General features: G+C 60.0%; 1 protein-coding gene across 1 annotated transcript in view; it reads left to right on the top strand.

The window, feature by feature from the left end:
- Window positions 1-1,538: 1,538 nt before the first annotated feature.
- SSPO (SCO-spondin) overlaps window positions 1,539-16,150 on the top strand; it is a 29,558-nt gene continuing 14,946 nt past the window's right edge. The window contains 46 exon segments of the mRNA XM_015572697.1: window positions 1,539-1,804; window positions 2,011-2,169; window positions 2,572-2,654; window positions 2,773-2,952; window positions 3,184-3,360; window positions 3,363-3,427; window positions 3,547-3,637; window positions 4,211-4,324; window positions 4,327-4,374; window positions 4,462-4,482; window positions 4,485-4,540; window positions 5,023-5,059; window positions 5,062-5,174; window positions 5,463-5,607; window positions 5,610-5,633; window positions 5,831-5,842; window positions 5,845-5,972; window positions 5,974-6,080; window positions 6,394-6,514; window positions 8,211-8,391; window positions 9,032-9,207; window positions 9,289-9,421; window positions 9,424-9,483; window positions 9,486-9,523; window positions 9,715-9,856; window positions 10,208-10,312; window positions 10,315-10,519; window positions 11,255-11,444; window positions 11,560-11,654; window positions 11,885-12,100; window positions 12,102-12,139; window positions 12,462-12,530; window positions 12,533-12,595; window positions 13,198-13,254; window positions 13,483-13,632; window positions 13,726-13,849; window positions 13,935-14,044; window positions 14,280-14,360; window positions 14,363-14,394; window positions 14,396-14,432; window positions 14,555-14,648; window positions 14,730-14,818; window positions 14,821-14,895; window positions 15,095-15,136; window positions 15,139-15,327; window positions 15,509-15,728. Of these exon segments, the coding sequence (XP_015428183.1) occupies window positions 1,755-1,804; window positions 2,011-2,169; window positions 2,572-2,654; window positions 2,773-2,952; window positions 3,184-3,360; window positions 3,363-3,427; window positions 3,547-3,637; window positions 4,211-4,324; window positions 4,327-4,374; window positions 4,462-4,482; window positions 4,485-4,540; window positions 5,023-5,059; window positions 5,062-5,174; window positions 5,463-5,607; window positions 5,610-5,633; window positions 5,831-5,842; window positions 5,845-5,972; window positions 5,974-6,080; window positions 6,394-6,514; window positions 8,211-8,391; window positions 9,032-9,207; window positions 9,289-9,421; window positions 9,424-9,483; window positions 9,486-9,523; window positions 9,715-9,856; window positions 10,208-10,312; window positions 10,315-10,519; window positions 11,255-11,444; window positions 11,560-11,654; window positions 11,885-12,100; window positions 12,102-12,139; window positions 12,462-12,530; window positions 12,533-12,595; window positions 13,198-13,254; window positions 13,483-13,632; window positions 13,726-13,849; window positions 13,935-14,044; window positions 14,280-14,360; window positions 14,363-14,394; window positions 14,396-14,432; window positions 14,555-14,648; window positions 14,730-14,818; window positions 14,821-14,895; window positions 15,095-15,136; window positions 15,139-15,327; window positions 15,509-15,728 (4,742 nt within the window). The 5' untranslated portion in view covers window positions 1,539-1,754.

Here is a 16,150-nt window from a genome sequence, read left to right as displayed (position 1 = left end):
CACAGCCCTCCAGCGCGGCTTCTCCCTGCCCCTGTCCGGGGTGATGATGTTTCTCTGCCGCTTGACCACCTGGGCACCTGTGAGCTCCCCGCAGCCTGTCCTGAGCTGAAATGTGGGCCGGTTATTCCAGGCCCCTCCCTAGTCTCCGGGAAGCTCTCCAGGCTGGTCGCTCTCAGCCCTCCAGCCCGGCTTCTCCCTGCCCCTGTCCGGGGTGATGATGTTTCTCTGCCGCTTGACCACCTGGGCACCTGTGAGCTCCCCGCAGCCTGTCCTGAGCTGAAATGTGGGCCGGTTATTCCAGGCCCCTTTCCCTAGTCTCTTCCTCCAATCTCCGCTGGGTTCCAGCTTCCCCGCTCCTGCCCCCTGTAGGGGGAAGGGCGCCTGTGACTCCAGTTTCTCCCATTTCTGCCTCCTGGATGGGCTTCTCGTGGCCCTGGAAGCAGAACGTGGCACTGCGTGCTGGGGTGGGACGCCAGCACCGGTGTGTCTCCTTGTGAGACCTGCAGTGGAAGTGTGAGGAGTGCGGGAGAGTGTCCGGGTGTGTATGTGAGACTGGGGCTGGGAGAGTGTCCATGCCCTTTCCGAGGACCCCTTTGGGGAGCTCCCTGAGGAACTCACAGCACCCTCTGTGGGTCCCAGGACCCGCAGTGGGCCCAGAAGAAATGCCTAGTGAGGCCCTGGTTCCCCAGCTGGGGGGACCATGTGGGATGCGTGAGGGACATCAGGTTTAGCGAGTGCTGGGATTATTCCATCCGGCTGCCTTGCCCCCACTGTCTCCTGCCTCCTCCCCACCCCCCTTCCCACTCCTCCCTGAGGCTCTCATTCCTTGGCCAGGGCTTCCTGGTTCTGGACCTCAGGAACCCTAGGAGACTCAGAAGGAAACCAGAGTGGATCCAAGCAGCCATACATAATCACCCCCAGTAAGAAGTGGGACCACAGAGGGGAGGGCACAGGTCTTTCCTCTGCCCCCACAGCATCCAACCGCCCTGGAAACGGCTCCAGCTCTGCCTGCTTCCTGACCCTCACTTCCATAGTTCCTGGTGAGAGAGGGGCTGGAGGAGGCAGGAAAGGGAACAGGAGACAATCATGCAGTCAGAATGTTAGGGCTGGAAAACCATACCCATCATTTGGTGCTGTAAACATTTTGTGGGGCCATGGCACCCCCCTCCCCGGAATCTAATAAAAGGTATAGAACTGTCCTCAGAAAAATGTGCACACACACGATTTCATACCATTCATGCAGCCCCTGAGTTCCACCTGAGCATCCCTGGGAGGCCCCTGGAGTTTTTACTGGTAAGGAAATCAAGGCCTAGAGAGGGAGGGTGGCTTGCCCAGAGTTCATGTTAATTTGTGGTAGGGCCTCAGAGTATGGAAATATCAGAGGCTCAGAGTGTTTGACTGTGGCCTGGGACACATGCATCCCCCTCCCCCCAATTACACACACACACACACACACACACTAGACAGGGGCAGGAAGGGGACGGTTTCCAGGGAGAGTGAGCCTCTGAGGGGATTGTGAGATGTGCAGGCAGGTCCAATCCAGTTCCAAGCAGCTGGTGCCTGGGGGCATGGAGATGAGATAAAGCCTCCCAGCTCACAGTGCGCTGAAGCTGGCTGGACACACTGAGGCTGGGCTGCAGTAGACTGCCCTGTGGTGGGGGAGGCCAGTCCTGGCCCCTCTGCTCCCCTGCTGCACACTGCCTCCCATAAGCCCAAGCCTTGAAGTCCCCCCAAATTTGACCTGTGGAGGCACCATGCTGCTCCCTGCCCTCCTCTTTGGGATGGCATGGGCACTTACTAACGGGTAAGCCGCCCACCCCAGGGAACCTCCCACTAAGGTCCTTTTCCTCCTGCCCCAAGACTGGGACCCTCTGGAGCAACCAGACCTCCTCCCAACCTCAGCCTCCTCCTCAGTTCACTAACTTCCCTGGGAGTTGGCTCTTTCAGGAATGGGCTTCTTGGTGACAAGGGACAGTGGCAGCTGCTCTCTTACTCCCCATCCTTGGGCAGGCGATGGTGTGAGCACATGGAGACCATTCTGGTGGAGGAGGAAGTGACCCCACGTCAGGAGGACCTGGTGCCTTGCACCAGCCTCTATCATCACCGGCGCCTGGGCTGGCGGCTGGACCTGTCCTGGAGTGGACGTGCAGGGCTCTGTCCCATCTACAAGTGAGTGAGGGTCGGAGTCTGGGCTGGCTGCCCAGCAGGACAGAGCAAAGGGGCCACATCCGGAAACTGGGGGAGGACTGGTGGTGATCTGGAGAAGCAGGCATTTGGGAAGTAGGTCTGGGTGGGCTCTCAAAGGGCAGAGCATGAGGGATGGGGGTAGTGGATGAGTGGACACCACTAAGAGCAGCCCATGGAGATGCTTGATGCCTCCTGCCTGTGTCTACCCTCCAGGCGGCCTTCCCAAGGTCCTCTCATGGGGAAATGAAGACCAAGAAGGGAAATCACATGATAAGTTCACTCAGAGAGTAGGCAACTAGATTGAATGACTATCTAGGCCATTCCCAGGGAGGGGGTGGGCTGGACACTAACATCTCCTCCCTTCTGCCTGCTCCATGGATCCAGGCCCCGGGAAACACGACCTGTTGCATGGAACAGGACAGTGAGGGCCTGCTGCCCAGGCTGGGGAGGCACCCACCGCACCCTGGGTAAGTGCCTGAGATTAGCCTGGATCTGTATTGTCATGGAGGTGGCAGGCTGCTTGGGGAGGGAAGCTGGGTCCAGACTGACTGGGTCCACCCCGTTCTCTCCCTGTATCCACCACAGCCCTTGCAGAAGCCAGCCCCAAGGGCTACTGCTTTGCCACAAGGCAGTGCCAGCCTTGGGCAGGCTCAGCTCATGCATCTGCAGGAAGCCTGGAGGAATGCTGTGCCCAGCCTTGGGGACCCAGCTGGTGGGATGAACGCTCCCAGGCCTGCCTCAGCTGCTCCAGCCAACGGCTTCCAGGTGGGTCCCAAGCCTGTCAGCAGCACAGTCCCAGCTGTCACCCGCTCCCTAGGCACTCCCACGTGGAGTTCTTGAGCTCTGGGCCTTTCCACAGGGCCCAAGTCCATTCCCCTGTCCTCTCAGACGAGTCACCTCACATCCCCTGCCCACCAGAGTGATCGTGACTGTCCACCTGCTTCCTCCACCCTCTGCCCCCACCTTTAGAGGCTCACGGTGGTGTCTCTCCCCCAGGCAGCACCCAGTCTCCAGCCCTGCTGAAGGCCCTGGCAGGGGCCGCGGCCCAACTCTGGAGCCGGAGCCAGCGTTCCTCGGCCACCTGTGCCACCTGGTCCGGCTTCCACTACCGCACCTTTGACAGGCGTCACTACCACTTCCTGGGCCACTGCACTTACCTGCTGGCAGGTGCTGCTACTCCACTTGGGCTGTCCACATCAGGCCCACGGGCCATTGTCCCCAGCCTGGGCACTGTCAGCAGGTGAGGGAGGGAGCTGGGGATGGAGATGGGGAGGGAGCTGGGGATGGAGATGGGGAGGGAGCTGGGTGTGGGAGGAGGAGAGACACTGACCATCTCACCTATGACCGGTCTCCTCCCAGGTCCTGGTGATGATGGGACCAGAGGAAGTGCTGATTCAGGGTGGAAATGTCTCTGTGAATGGGCAGCTGGTACCTGATGGGAGTCTCAGCTGCTCTCCAGTGAGGGACAGTCTGCCCACACCCAGCGTGGGGCTCAGAAGGGGCAGCTGGGGACTGAGCTTGCTGCTGCCTCCCCGACCCCCACCGCTGTTGGGAGGCATTTGGAAATGAGGGAGCCAGCCGAAGAGCCAGGTGTTATGGACCTAGTCCCCGCCCCGACACCTGCAACCAACCCCCACCAGCTCCCTCACAAGGTGACCTGGGCGAGTCCTTCTACTTAACCACTTAACCGCTCTGAGCCTCAGTTTCCCCCACCTGCCTCCCACAGTGTTGTGAGGAAGGCTTTGGTGCTAGGAGACGGGGCACACACACACACACACACACAACCTCACTCCCAGCTCACTCCATGGACCACAGACAGGACAAAAATTCTGGTAAGAAACCGTCCCATCTACTAGCACCAAAGCCAGCATTCATGAACTTCTCAAGGAGGGCTGTGATGGGAAACCAGTGGGGGTTTATTTAAAGAATATAAAGTGCAGAACTCTCCAGAATGGTGAGAATCCCTCATTTCCCCTTCCCTGGGCAGTCTGAGCCCTAGTGCGATGGTGGGAGGGGTGGACAGTGTGACCCCCACTTTCCCTGCCCTGGCCTGAGCTTGCAGTGCTGTCAGGGGACCTGGGGGTTGTTGTGCGGCTGGATAGGTCCAGTTCGATCTCCGTTTCTGTGGACCACGAGCTCCGGGACAGACTCAAGGCCTCTGTGGGCTCTACAATGGCCGGCGTGAAGGTAAGTGGGTGTGGTGTTGTGGCTGGTGTAGGAGGGAAGGGAAGACCTGAAGCCTCAGACAGCACCTCTGCTTTCTCCCTCCCCCAGATGACTTCTTGGAGCCAGGAGCGGGCTGGCTGCATTAGCTGCCACGTTTGGGAATTCCTGGAAGCTGCCTGACTCAGAGGTGACATGCAGCCCTCAGGGAGCCTGGGCTCCCTTGCTCCCCACCTGCCCACCCACGCCTAGCTTCTCTGACACCTTCAAGCCTCTGTTCTGTCTCCTGCAAGAGACAGTTCCTGGGCCTCGTCCAGACCCTCAGGGAAGAAAAGGCAGGCTCGGGGTCCCACAGGAGCTCAGTGTAAGGTGCTGTCCACAGCCCTGGCTCCTACACCCGGGGGACACACTCACTGACCTGGTTACCAACCAGTTTTGGTTAATCAGCTAGTCATCAAACCTCCTGCCTGTGGGTTGACAGTGATGCCAGCTCCCCTGCCTCGACCCCTGGCTTGCAACTTTGCTGCCCCTCCCCGTCATAACGGGGATGGTGTCTGGGTTGCGTGTCATGACAGTGGAGCTTTGAAGCAGCTGTGAAAGCAGTGGCTATTTTCCTGGTGTCCTTGTGAATGCCTCATCCCTGCGCCCTGTCCTGACTCCAGTTGTCCCCAGGCTGGGTGTCTGGATGTGGTGGAGGCAGCCCAGGGCTGCAGGAGCCTCTGAGGGGCACCGAGGTGGGCACGGAGGCTGGCCAGTTGCGGGCTGAAGCCCAAGATGTATGCCATTAGCTGCTGGATGGTCCATTCAGAGAATGCCATGTCCAGGTATAGGTGGGGGTGGAGATAGTGTCTGGCATCAGAGGGGCTGAAAAGAGGGGGTGCTGGGGAGGTGCCAAGTGGGGAATCTGGTCCTGCCTTTAGCTTGCTTTGGGCCATTGGTCAAGCCCTCCTACTCTCTGTCCTGGGTTTTACCTCTGGGGAATGAGATTGCTCCTATGTATGAGCTGTGAGGTCCTTTACAGCCCTCATCTGTTGGCTCTAAACCTGGGTGGGCGAGATAGCAGCAAGAGGAGGGGGTGGCCGGTTGGCTGAGGGGCTGTCCTTTCTCGGGAGGTTCCCACTGCTGAGTACCATGAGGCCTGGCTCTTTGCCTACTGTGCTGGGGCCCCAGCAGGCAGTGGCGGAGAGGGCCGCCGGGAGGCTGTGTGTGCCACCTTGGCCAACTATGCCCAGGACTGTGCCAAGCGTCACATCCGCGTGCCTGGAGGAAGCCCGGCTTCTGTGGTAGGGTTCCTGCCTGTGCCTCCAGGCCTCCCAGTCCTGCAGGATTGGGAACTGAGGGAGGGCCGTCGTGTGACCCCTACTTCTGAGTGCTCTGGCACCCGCTGGGCCCCCAGCGTGGTCTCCAGGCTCCTCAGCCCAGCGGTGTCTGGCGGGAGGAGGGGGCTCCTGGGCCTCACAGCCCACTCCTGTGCCTGCAGAGCGCCTGTGCCCCGAGACCAACTGTACTCCGACTGCGCCTGGGCCTGCCTGCCCCGCTGCCCCACGGTGGGCGAGGGCGGGGAGGGGTCTTGTGGAGAATGCTTCAGCAACTGCGAGTGCCCGCCCGGCCTCTTCTGGGACGGGGGCCCTCTGTGGGCCTGCCTCCCAGTGCCCCTGCTATTACCGACGCCAGCGCTACGCACCTGGCGACACCGTGCGCCAGCTGTGCACACCGTGCTGGGTCCGCAGGTGTTGCTGGCCCTTTCGCTGGGCTTGGAGACCGCCCCATCCACTCGGATCCCTCCCATATGCTATCTCCTCAACCTGCTTCTCCATCTGGGGACCTCTCACAAGTGGCCTGCGCCCTCTCAGGGCATAAGTGGTGGCCCTGCTTAAAGACCTAGCTGGTGATCTCCACCAGCTGACTCTAAGCCTAACGGGAGGAGGAGGTGCCAGGGGCGGGAGACACCTGGTGTTGGGGACCGGAGGTCGTCTCCAGCTCAGCATAACCTTCCCCCCGGCTGATCCAGAGGGCGCTCTCTCACCCCTTGTGCTCTCACAGCTTGTGCTAGGATGGCAGGTGGCTCTGCGTGCGGGCTCCGTGCCCTTCAGAGTGCGCGGTGGGCGGGGACCGGCACGACCACACCTTTGATGGGCGGAGCTTCTCCTCCATCCTGGCGCAGGTGAGGGGTGGGGGTTGGGGGGAACTAGCTGCGGGCGGGGGAGGGGAGTAGGCGAATCTTACTAGAGCAGGCCCCTTCGTAGGGCTGCTGTGAGGGAGAAATGACCATGCAAGGGTGGGGCTGTGGCCTCGTAGGGCCCGCTGAATCATCATGCTTCAGCAACTGCGAGTGCCCGCCCGGCCTCTTCTGGGACGGGGGCCCTCTGTGGGCCTGCCTCCCAGTGCCCCTGCTATTACCGACGCCAGCGCTACGCACCTGGCGACACCGTGCGCCAGCTGTGCACACCGTGCTGGGTCCGCAGGTGTTGCTGGCCCTTTCGCTGGGCTTGGAGACCGCCCCATCCACTCGGATCCCTCCCATATGCTATCTCCTCAACCTGCTTCTCCATCTGGGGACCTCTCACAAGTGGCCTGCGCCCTCTCAGGGCATAAGTGGTGGCCCTGCTTAAAGACCTAGCTGGTGATCTCCACCAGCTGACGTCATCTAAGCCTAACGGGAGGAGGAGGTGCCAGGGGCGGGAGACACCTGGTGTTGGGGACCGGAGGTCGTCTCCAGCTCAGCATAACCTTCCCCCCGGCTGATCCAGAGGGCGCTCTCTCACCCCTTGTGCTCACAGCTTGTGCTAGGATGGCAGGTGGCTCTGCGTGCGGGCTCCGTGCCCTTCAGAGTGCGCGGTGGGCGGGGACCGGAGAGAAATGACCATGCAAGGGTGGGGCTGTGGCCTCGTAGGGCCCGCTGAATCATCTGGTCTGGCCCTGCCAAGGCCTTAGAGGTGAGTTAATGAAATGTTTGAACAAATATAGCAGGCTAATTTAAAAAAAAATTTTAGGAGAGGGAGAGAGAGAGATAGAAACATCAATGATGAGAGAGAATCATTGATCGGCTGTCTCCTGCACGCCTCCTACTGGGGATCCAGTCTGCAACTGGGGCATGTGCCCTTGACCGGAATTGAACTGGGATTCTTTAGTCGCAGGCGGACGCTCTATCAACTGAGCCAAACCGGCTAAGGCAGCAGACTAATTTTAAAACTGATAATTTTGTATGGCTCCAGAATGATGTTGTAAATACCAAATGGCCCTGGGCAGAAAAAAGGTTCCCCACCCCTGCAAGAAACTACTAAGTGAACAAAATACATACAGTTGTCCAGGGAAAAGCTGAGGGAGAACTGATTCTGGAGGGAGAGTGGCTGCAGCAGACACCATGTAGCCTCCCCTTTGGGTTCTCCCCTGTTTAGGTTCCTGTGAAAGTACTGCTGTCATCACCACCATATCCAGGGGCACCAAGCAAAATCCATGCTTGCAGTCCTGTCTCACAAATCGGACAGGGTGGGTTTGCCACAAGCTACTTCGTGCAAAATAGTCCCAGGGCCAATAAGGGACCTTCTTGGTCCCCTGGTAAAACTGAGTGACATCTCCAGTTCAGGCCTAGGCGTGTTCTTTTACACACAAGCACAAACAGGCGTGCACAGATGACATATGCTCCTGCATATGCATACACATAGACACACACAGACATGAACATACATACCCAGGGGGAGTAGAGAAGGGGGCCATCTCATCCCAGCATGCAGACAAATGTAGACACACATATGGGTGTACACACACACATTTACATGTGCCAATGCACATGTGAGTCTGGTTGGCTGGAAAGTGGTCAGCACACATTAGTGGGATCTACATCCACGTGTTTACTGGAGGTGGTCTGTAGGACACCTGTTCTCAGGTGTGCCCCTCCCCCATTCCTCACCATCTGCCCCAGGACTTGGCCAAGGGGTAGCTGTTTGAGCGTGCTGGAGCATGGAGCCTGGGACTCTGGGAGCTGCCTCCACGTCATCTCTCTCTCCCAGGGGAATGCCCACATCCAGCTCAGGGACTCAGGTAGCCTTGGCTCACAGGGCACCTACCTACTAGGCCTTCCCTCCCGACAGCCCTCAGAACTGTGGCTCAGGCCCTAGCAGCCTCCTGTTACTGCTCCTCTCCCTGCAGACTCTGGCTCATTCCAGCACTTTCTGTTCACACTGCCCTGTGGTTTCTGAATCACAAACCTCCCCTCAGATTCCCCAAACCAAACTCATTGCTTCCATTTCCCTTACGCCCCCCATCTCCGAAGCAGACACACAGTCCTTTGGGAAACTTTCAAGGCATCTTCTGCTCCATCCTTGGGGGTGGGGGTTGCAAGTTCTGAGAAGTCGGACACCAGGCCAGATAGGCCCCTCCCAGTTCGGATGCTGAGCCCACAGTCCCTCCATCTCTTTTCCCTGCATTTACTCCTCCTATGTATGAACTGACTTCAAAGGCAAAGTAGGTGCTGAGGGTGGTCCTCAGTGCACATGGGGTGCTCAGAGGGAATGGGTAATTTCCCAGGGCTCCCCTCACTCAGTGTGGGCAGCCCTCCCACCTCCTGCCCAGTCCTTTCCCTTTTCACAGCCCCACCCTGCCACATGTTGTCCCCTTAACCTCATCAGCCCAGCCCAGCCCAGCCCTGTGTGGCAGCCCCCTCACAGGCCCCCTGTTCCAGGAGCTGTCCTGGCCAATGGGCAGGACATGGGACTGCCCTGGAGCAGCCCTGAGGGCCTCAGTGTCTCCTGAGCCTCCTCCACCTTCCTGCTGCTGCGCTGGCCTGGAGCCCAGGTCCTCTGGGAGGTGTCTGACCCTGCAGCCTACATCACCTTGGACCCCCACCATGCCCAGCAGGTGTGCCAGGGGGCAGGTGAGTGGCTGGGGGAGGCCACAGTGGGCCGAGTTTGACCATTTCTGCCTACTCGGGTGACCTAGGTGCAGGGCCTATGCAGCACCTTCACCTGGAACCAGCAGGACGACTTCCTGACACCTGCCGGTGACGGTGACGTGGAGGCCAGCATTGCTGCCTTTGCTAGCAAGTTCCAGCTGGCAGGCAAGGGAAGGTGCCCTCAGAGGACAGCACCCCTCTTTCCCCCTGCAGCACCCACACTGAGCGCCACGTTTTCGCAGAGCCATCCTGCATGGCCCCGTCTTCCAGGTAGCTGGTGGGGCTCTCGTCCTGTTCACACCTGTAAGATGGGGTCAGTACCCGCCCTGCCCTCCTCCTGGGCTATTGGGAAGGCCCTCCTGTGACAGGGCTTCTGAGCGCAGGGAGGTGACAGTGGGGACAAGTGGGAACAGGAATCTGTGGGGGAGAAGCTGATGAGCTTCTTCCTCTTCTTCCCCCAAGGAGTGCCACAGCGGGTGGATGGGAAGCCCTTCCACCTGCACTGCTTGGCAGCCGTGTGTGGCTGTGCCCCTGGCAGGGACTGCCTGTGCCCAGTGCTTGCTGCCTATGCTCGCCGCTGTGCCCAGGAGGATGCCCCATCTCCCAGGAGCAGTGGTTGGCAAACTGCGGCTCGTGAGCCACATGCGGCTCTTTGGTTCCTTGAGTGTGGCTCTTCCACAAAATACCGACTTCTGCGCATGGGCCACGAAGTTTCAATGGCACTGTACGCGCGCTCCAGCACGTGGTATTTTGTGGGAGAGCCACACTTAAGGGGCCACAGTTTGCCGACCACTGCCCTGGAGGAACCAAACCCTCTGCCATGAGTCAGCTCAGCCAGCCCCCAATTTCCAGTCTCCTCCTCCCAGCTGGAAGGGATCCAAGAACTCTGAGGGGAGTTGGGGGTGGGGCCTCAGGAGGACCTCTGACCTTGGCAGATGGCTGGCTTACCTTCTTTCAGAGGCATAGGGGGTGGTGGTGGGGTCCCGAGGGGTGGGCAGAGCAGCAGTGGCTATGCCCCTGATCTTCTTGTGTCTCTGTGCCCCGCTGTCTTGTGTCCTGGGGGCCAGGAGTACAGGAGTGTGCCCTAGTGTGCGGTTAGAAATGTGGGGAGCCAGAGGACTGTGGGAAGCTGGGTGGCTGTGTGGCTGGCTGTAATTGCCCCTTGGGGCTGCTGTGGGACCCTGAGGTCCAGTGTGTGCCCCCCAGCTTGTGCCCCTGCCAGCTTGAAGCCCGTCGTTATGCCCCGGGCAGTGCCACCATGAAGGACTGCAACCGCTGGTGAGGACAGCAACCTTTGTGGGGGGTGAAGGCTTGGGGGTGAGGAGATGGAACTTAGAGAAAAGGCTTGCAGCCAGGTGGGTTTCAGCATGGCATGCACATGGGGATGACATAGCACTGATAACTGTTACTCAGTGGAGCACTTTAATGTACATGATCTTATTCAATTGTCCTTAATTCCTACAATCACCTAGGGAAGTAGGAAGTAGAAGAATTGTTCCCATTTTGCAGGTGAGGAAACAGGCTCAGATAGGTTAAATGGCTTGCAGAGTCACACAGCTTGCTCATGAAGGTCTAGAACCCAGACCTCTGGATTCCAGTTGAGTGTGGTCCAGAGGCTCTTCCAAGGGCTAGGGAGAAGTAAAAGCAAGTTACATAGCTATGGAGGCGGGGCCAGGGGCCCGGGCTTGGTGGGTGAATGTGAGACTTCAGAGAAATTCCCCTCCTACCTGGGCTGGGAGTGGGTAGTTCACTACCTCTGCCCCTCCCCAGAGCCCAGAGAATGGCCCCATCGGAACTGGGGCAGGAAAGGGTGACAGTATCCAGCCCAGGTATGGCTGGGTACTGGGAACAGCCCCAATCCTTGTGCTTGTAACAACTGGGGTGTTGGGGGAGGACACTCAGATCTCTGGAGAAGACGTTAGGGGCTTGGGACTCCTGGGTTCCTGGTCAGACCAGGCCCCTGGAGATGAGGCCAGCCTTGGACTGCCTCTCACCTTCCTTCTGTGTCCGCAGTGTGTGCCAGGACAGGGGCCTCTGGAACTGCAGTGATCATCGCTACACCCCCCAGCGGGCATTCTGTCCCCATGAGCTTGTCTATGCCCCTGGTGCCTGCCTCCTCACCTGTGACAGCCCCAGTGCCAACCACTCCTGCCCCCCAGGCAGCACAGGGGACTGTGTCTGTCCCCCAGGCACCGTGTTGCTGGTAAGTCTGGGGGGAGCTGCATAGGGCACTGCTCTGCCTCGCTGGCTGTCTGAAAGAGTGGGCGGGGCATTGGGTTGTCCTCTAAGGTGGCCCTTGGTCTCTGGCCTCTGCCCAGGACGAGCGCTGTGTGCCTCCTGAGCTCTGTCCCTGCCGCCATGGCGGCAGGTGGTATCCACCCAATGCCACCATCCATGAGGACTGCAACATTTGGTATGCCCAGCCCTGTGACCTGTAACCTTTGACCCTGTGATCCCTGGCTTGGGGCTGGAGCAATGGGTGGGGTGGGAGGACCAGACTGCCTGGACAGTGGGACCCTCCAGGATCCATCCCCAAGCTGAGGGTCTCTCTGGAGTTGCTTGGAATCTGACCAGTTTTCTCCCCTGGATAGAGTTGCCGATCCCTGTCCTCATGACTCTGTTTCCTCCTTCCCCTGCCCACAGCGTGTGTCAGGGCAGGCGGTGGCACTGCATGGGCCAGCAGTGCGGTGGACAGTGCCAGGCATCGGGTGCCCCCCATTATGTGACATTCGAAGGGCTAGCCCTCACCTTCCCTGGGGCCTGAGAATACCTGCTGGTGCGAGAGGCCAGTGGCCAGTTCACAGTCTCGGCCCAGAACGTGCCCTGCGGGGCCAGCGGCCTCACCTGCACCAAGACACTGAGTGCGGCTGCAGAGCACCGTTGTCCACATGCTCAGAGGTGACTGTGACATTGAAGGGTGGCGTTGCCAGGGAGGGGCACGCTGGATGGCCTCACAGCTCTAGGGATGGCAGAGGCCCGGGCTCTCCATGTCTCCCCGGCTTGTATCAGTGCTGTGCAGCTGGCACCCCCTCTCTTGGCTGGGAATCATCATTCTGGAAGGCTCTAAGAAATTAAGCCCAGAGAGGGCTCGTGGCCTGCCCAAGGTCACATAGCTAGAGAAGCAAAAGGAAGGTTGGAGGGGAGGCTGGAAGGACCCCATGGGGATCTGGGAGGCCCCATACTCCAAAGCGGAGCCTGATGGCCCCCTCTTCCTCCACAGGCTGGGCATTGACAGGGAATGGGGTGAGTGTGACACCCCCCAAGGTCCACACAGGCCCTGGGCTGAGCCTTGGCTGGCTGGCCTCTTCCTGCTGCTCACCACCCGCCTGGGCCTCTCCCTGCTCGGGGATGGAGGTCAGGCCCCATCCCTCACCCTCTGACCCTGCCCTGCCTTACCTAGGGGTCTAACTCCCCTAGACTCCTCCCCCCTACAGGTGGTCAGAGTTTTCAGTGGTCAGAGTTGTGCTCCTGTTACTTATGAAATCAGCACCTCCTTACCCAAGAAACGTTTAGAAAATACCGAATTTCCTAACAACCCACCACCCAAACAAAGTGGTTGGTGTTTTAGAAATGACTGTTTCTGAGAAACAGGAAACCAAAATAACCCCGCATGTGGGAAGAAGTCTGGTGGTCAGCACAGCGGGGCTGACATCTGAGCCTCCAGCCACGGAGTCCCCTGGGGCTGGGGGTGTCACAGTCGGACCTGGAGCCTGGCTGGAATCTGCCCATTTGGAGAATTTTCCTGTCCCCCAACCTGGGTGTAGTTAGGGGAGTAGGCTCCCCCCTCCAAAAAAAAAAAAAAGAGTGAAGCAGCGCCTCCTATTGGGTGGCGGTACTCATGCAGGCGGTCAGGAGGCCCCAACAATAGGGTCCTTGGTCTTATCCCTGCTCTGGGACCTCACGAAGGCCAGTGGGTCATTTCTTTGCACAGTCGGCCCCCTGCTGCCTTTCTTCAGGCACCCGGGTCCTGGTGCAGCTGTCCCCGCAGTTCCGTGGCCGTGTGGCTGGGCTGTGTGGAGACGTTTTAAAATATATATATATATTATTGATTTTTTACAGAGAGGAAAGGAGAAGGAGAGAGAGTTAGGAACATCGATGAGAGAGAAACATGGATCAGCTCCTCCTGAACACTCCCTACTGGGGATGTGCCCGCAACCAAGGTACGTGCCCTTGACCGGAATCGAACCCGGGACCCTTCAGTCCACAGGCAGAGGCTCTGTCCACTGAGCCAAACCGGTCAGGGCTGTGCGGAGACTTTGATGGCGATGCCAGTAAAGACCTGCGGAGCCGCCAGGGAGCCCTGGAGCCCACTGCTGAGCTGGCCGCCCACTCCTGGCGCCTCAGTCCTCTGTGCCCTGAGCCAGGGGACCTGCCACACCCCTGCACGGTGAGCATGGGCGGGAGACGGGCAAGGGAGTGGGTGCAGCTGCAGAAACCTGGGGGAATGGAGACTGGGGATCTGGTCCACAGCTCTGTACCTGCAGGTGCCCACCGGGCCGCCTGGGCTCGCTCCCGCTGCGGGGTGCTGCTGCAGCCACTCTTTGCCCCGGGCCACGCGGAGATACCCCCACAGCAGCACTATGAGTGGTGCTTGTACGATGCCTGCGGGTGAGAGCGGCAGGCCCGGGGACCGGGTGGGAGGGGTGTGTGGCCGTGGAGAGCGGCTGCTGAGGCTGACCGACCCCTCCCACAGGTGTGATTCAGGAGGCGACTGTGAGTGTCTGTGCTCGGCCATTGCCACCTACTCAGACAAATGCTCCCGACATGGGCTCCACGTCCGCTGGCACAGCCAGGAGCTCTGCCGCGAGTGGGCCCTGCCCTCAGTCCCTGGTGCCCCGTCCCACTGCACCCAGCCGAACATGCTGTTTGCTGCTCGGTAGAACCCGTGTGTTGTAAACAGCCTTGGGAGGGTCTCAGCGGGAGTCTACACCATGGCCCCATGCCCTTCAGGGCCGTCACCCTGGGCCGGCTCGCCTGCTGCTTTTGCATCCTGATGCCCTTGCACCTTGCTGACCAAGCCTCGCTCCTCTCCACCCAGCTCTGCAATGTGACGGAGGCCAGGAGTATGAGGTCTGTGGCCCCACGTGTCCCCCCACCTGCCATGACCATGGTCCTGAACCTGGTGGCATTGCCAGGCTGTCACCTGTGTGGAGGGAGGGCTGCTTCTGCCCTGAGGGGACTCTGCTGCATGGTGGGTAGGGTCAGAATGGGAGAGGGGAGGGGCACTGGGACAGGGAAGGGGCCACAAGGCCATAGGTGACAGGGCTGGCATGAGGGCTGCTGTGCTCCAAGCCCTGCCCTCTGTGACCTGAGGAGGCATCTGCGTGGAGTTGGCTTTCTGTCCCTGGGGGAGGGGGGGCATATTCTTCCCACCAGGAACGGTGCTGCAGAAGGCCTGTGGGAACTGGTGAGTGGGGGGCTTGGGGGAGCCCCGTAACCCCTGGGCTGTCCCAGAGCTGTGTCTGATCCCAGGACATCATGTGCTCAGCATGTGCCAGGGAAGTTGGTGGCTTTGTGGGGGTGGCAGTACCCGCTGCGAGGAGCCTGTGCCTGGCTGTGCAGAGGGAGAGGCCCTGTGCACTGTGGGCACTGTGTACCCCACGAGTGGCTTTGTGACAACCAGGATGACTGTGGCGATGGCTCAGATGAGGAAGGTAAGTGTCTTCGCCTGTGTGTGGCAGTGGCTGAATGACAGGTTGATCCTCGTATGTATCCTAGGACAACTTCCCAAGCTGCTGCTCCCATTACCAGCAGCGGTGACTTGTAGGCAGATGTGTTCTGGTCTTTCTGGGGTGGGAACTTCTCTGGGACCCTATGTTGGCATCCTGAGCCTGCTTACCTGCCTCACACCAGGCTATGCCACTGCAGGCTGCAGGGAGGGGCAGATATCTTGCAGCTTAGCCACTGCCTGCCCCTGACCCTGCTCTGTGATGGACAGGATGACTGTGGAGACGGGACAGATGAGCAGGGCTGCCCATGCCCCCAGGACTCTCTGGCCTGTGCTGACGGGCGCTGCCTGCCCCGAGCCCTGCTCTGTGATGGTCACCCTGACTGTCCAGATGCTGCTGCTGAGGAGTCCTGTCTGGGTGGGTGGTCCTGGCCCAGTCTCCAGCCTACCAGGCACCCTTCCCACAAACTGCCTGCCTCCCCTCCTTCCTCAATCCAGGGTCCCATTGGGAAGTTGGCACCTGTGGGTGTGTGAGTGGACGCACACAGTGACAACAGGGGCAGTGCCCTGGGGCCGGCTCCTCCTTTCCCTGGCTGCAGGGCAGGTGAACTGCACCCCTGGGGAGGTGTCCTGCATCGATGGCAGCCACGTGGGGGCCGTCCAGCTGTGTGACAGACTCTGGGACTGCCCAGATGGAGCAGATGAGGGGCCTGGGCACTGCCTCCTCCCCTCTCTGCCCACGCCCCCTGCGGGCACCTTTCCCAGTCCCTCCGCGGGCTCCTGGAAGACGGCACCAGCTCTCCTGGCCAGCACCCCCTGGTGAGTCTCCTCGAGGAGAAGGCTGGAGTGTGGAGGCCTGGGGGTGAGGGGACAGGAGGCATCTCAGAGGGAGGATTGGGGGCACGTGCTGGACTGGAAGGAACAGAGCACCGACTCAGCCTCCTGAAGACACCAGAATGAAAGAAGTGAAGGTGTTTGAGGGGCTGAAAGAGTCCAAACCTTATTTCCTGACGTTCAAGGCCCCTCTGGGCTGAGGGGAAGGTAATGGAAATTCCTGGAGGAGGGGGACAGCTTTTGGAAAACCAATAGGGCAGCAAAATGGGGAAGCGAATGGACTCGGGGAGGTTTCGGAGGTGGGGCGAGGGCCGGGCTCAGGTCAGGGACCGGGCGGGCCTGTAGCTGGAGCGGGGCGGGTGGTGGAGAAGGAAGGGCCAGGCCGGCTGGGGAGCGGGGTCTCTCAG

Source organism: Myotis davidii, unplaced genomic scaffold (assembly GCF_000327345.1).
Source record: "Myotis davidii unplaced genomic scaffold, ASM32734v1 scaffold49, whole genome shotgun sequence".
NCBI classification, from domain to species: Eukaryota; Metazoa; Chordata; class Mammalia; order Chiroptera; family Vespertilionidae; genus Myotis; species Myotis davidii.
Note: the sequence above shows the minus strand (reverse complement) of the source record. Positions and strands in the feature narration are given on the sequence as shown.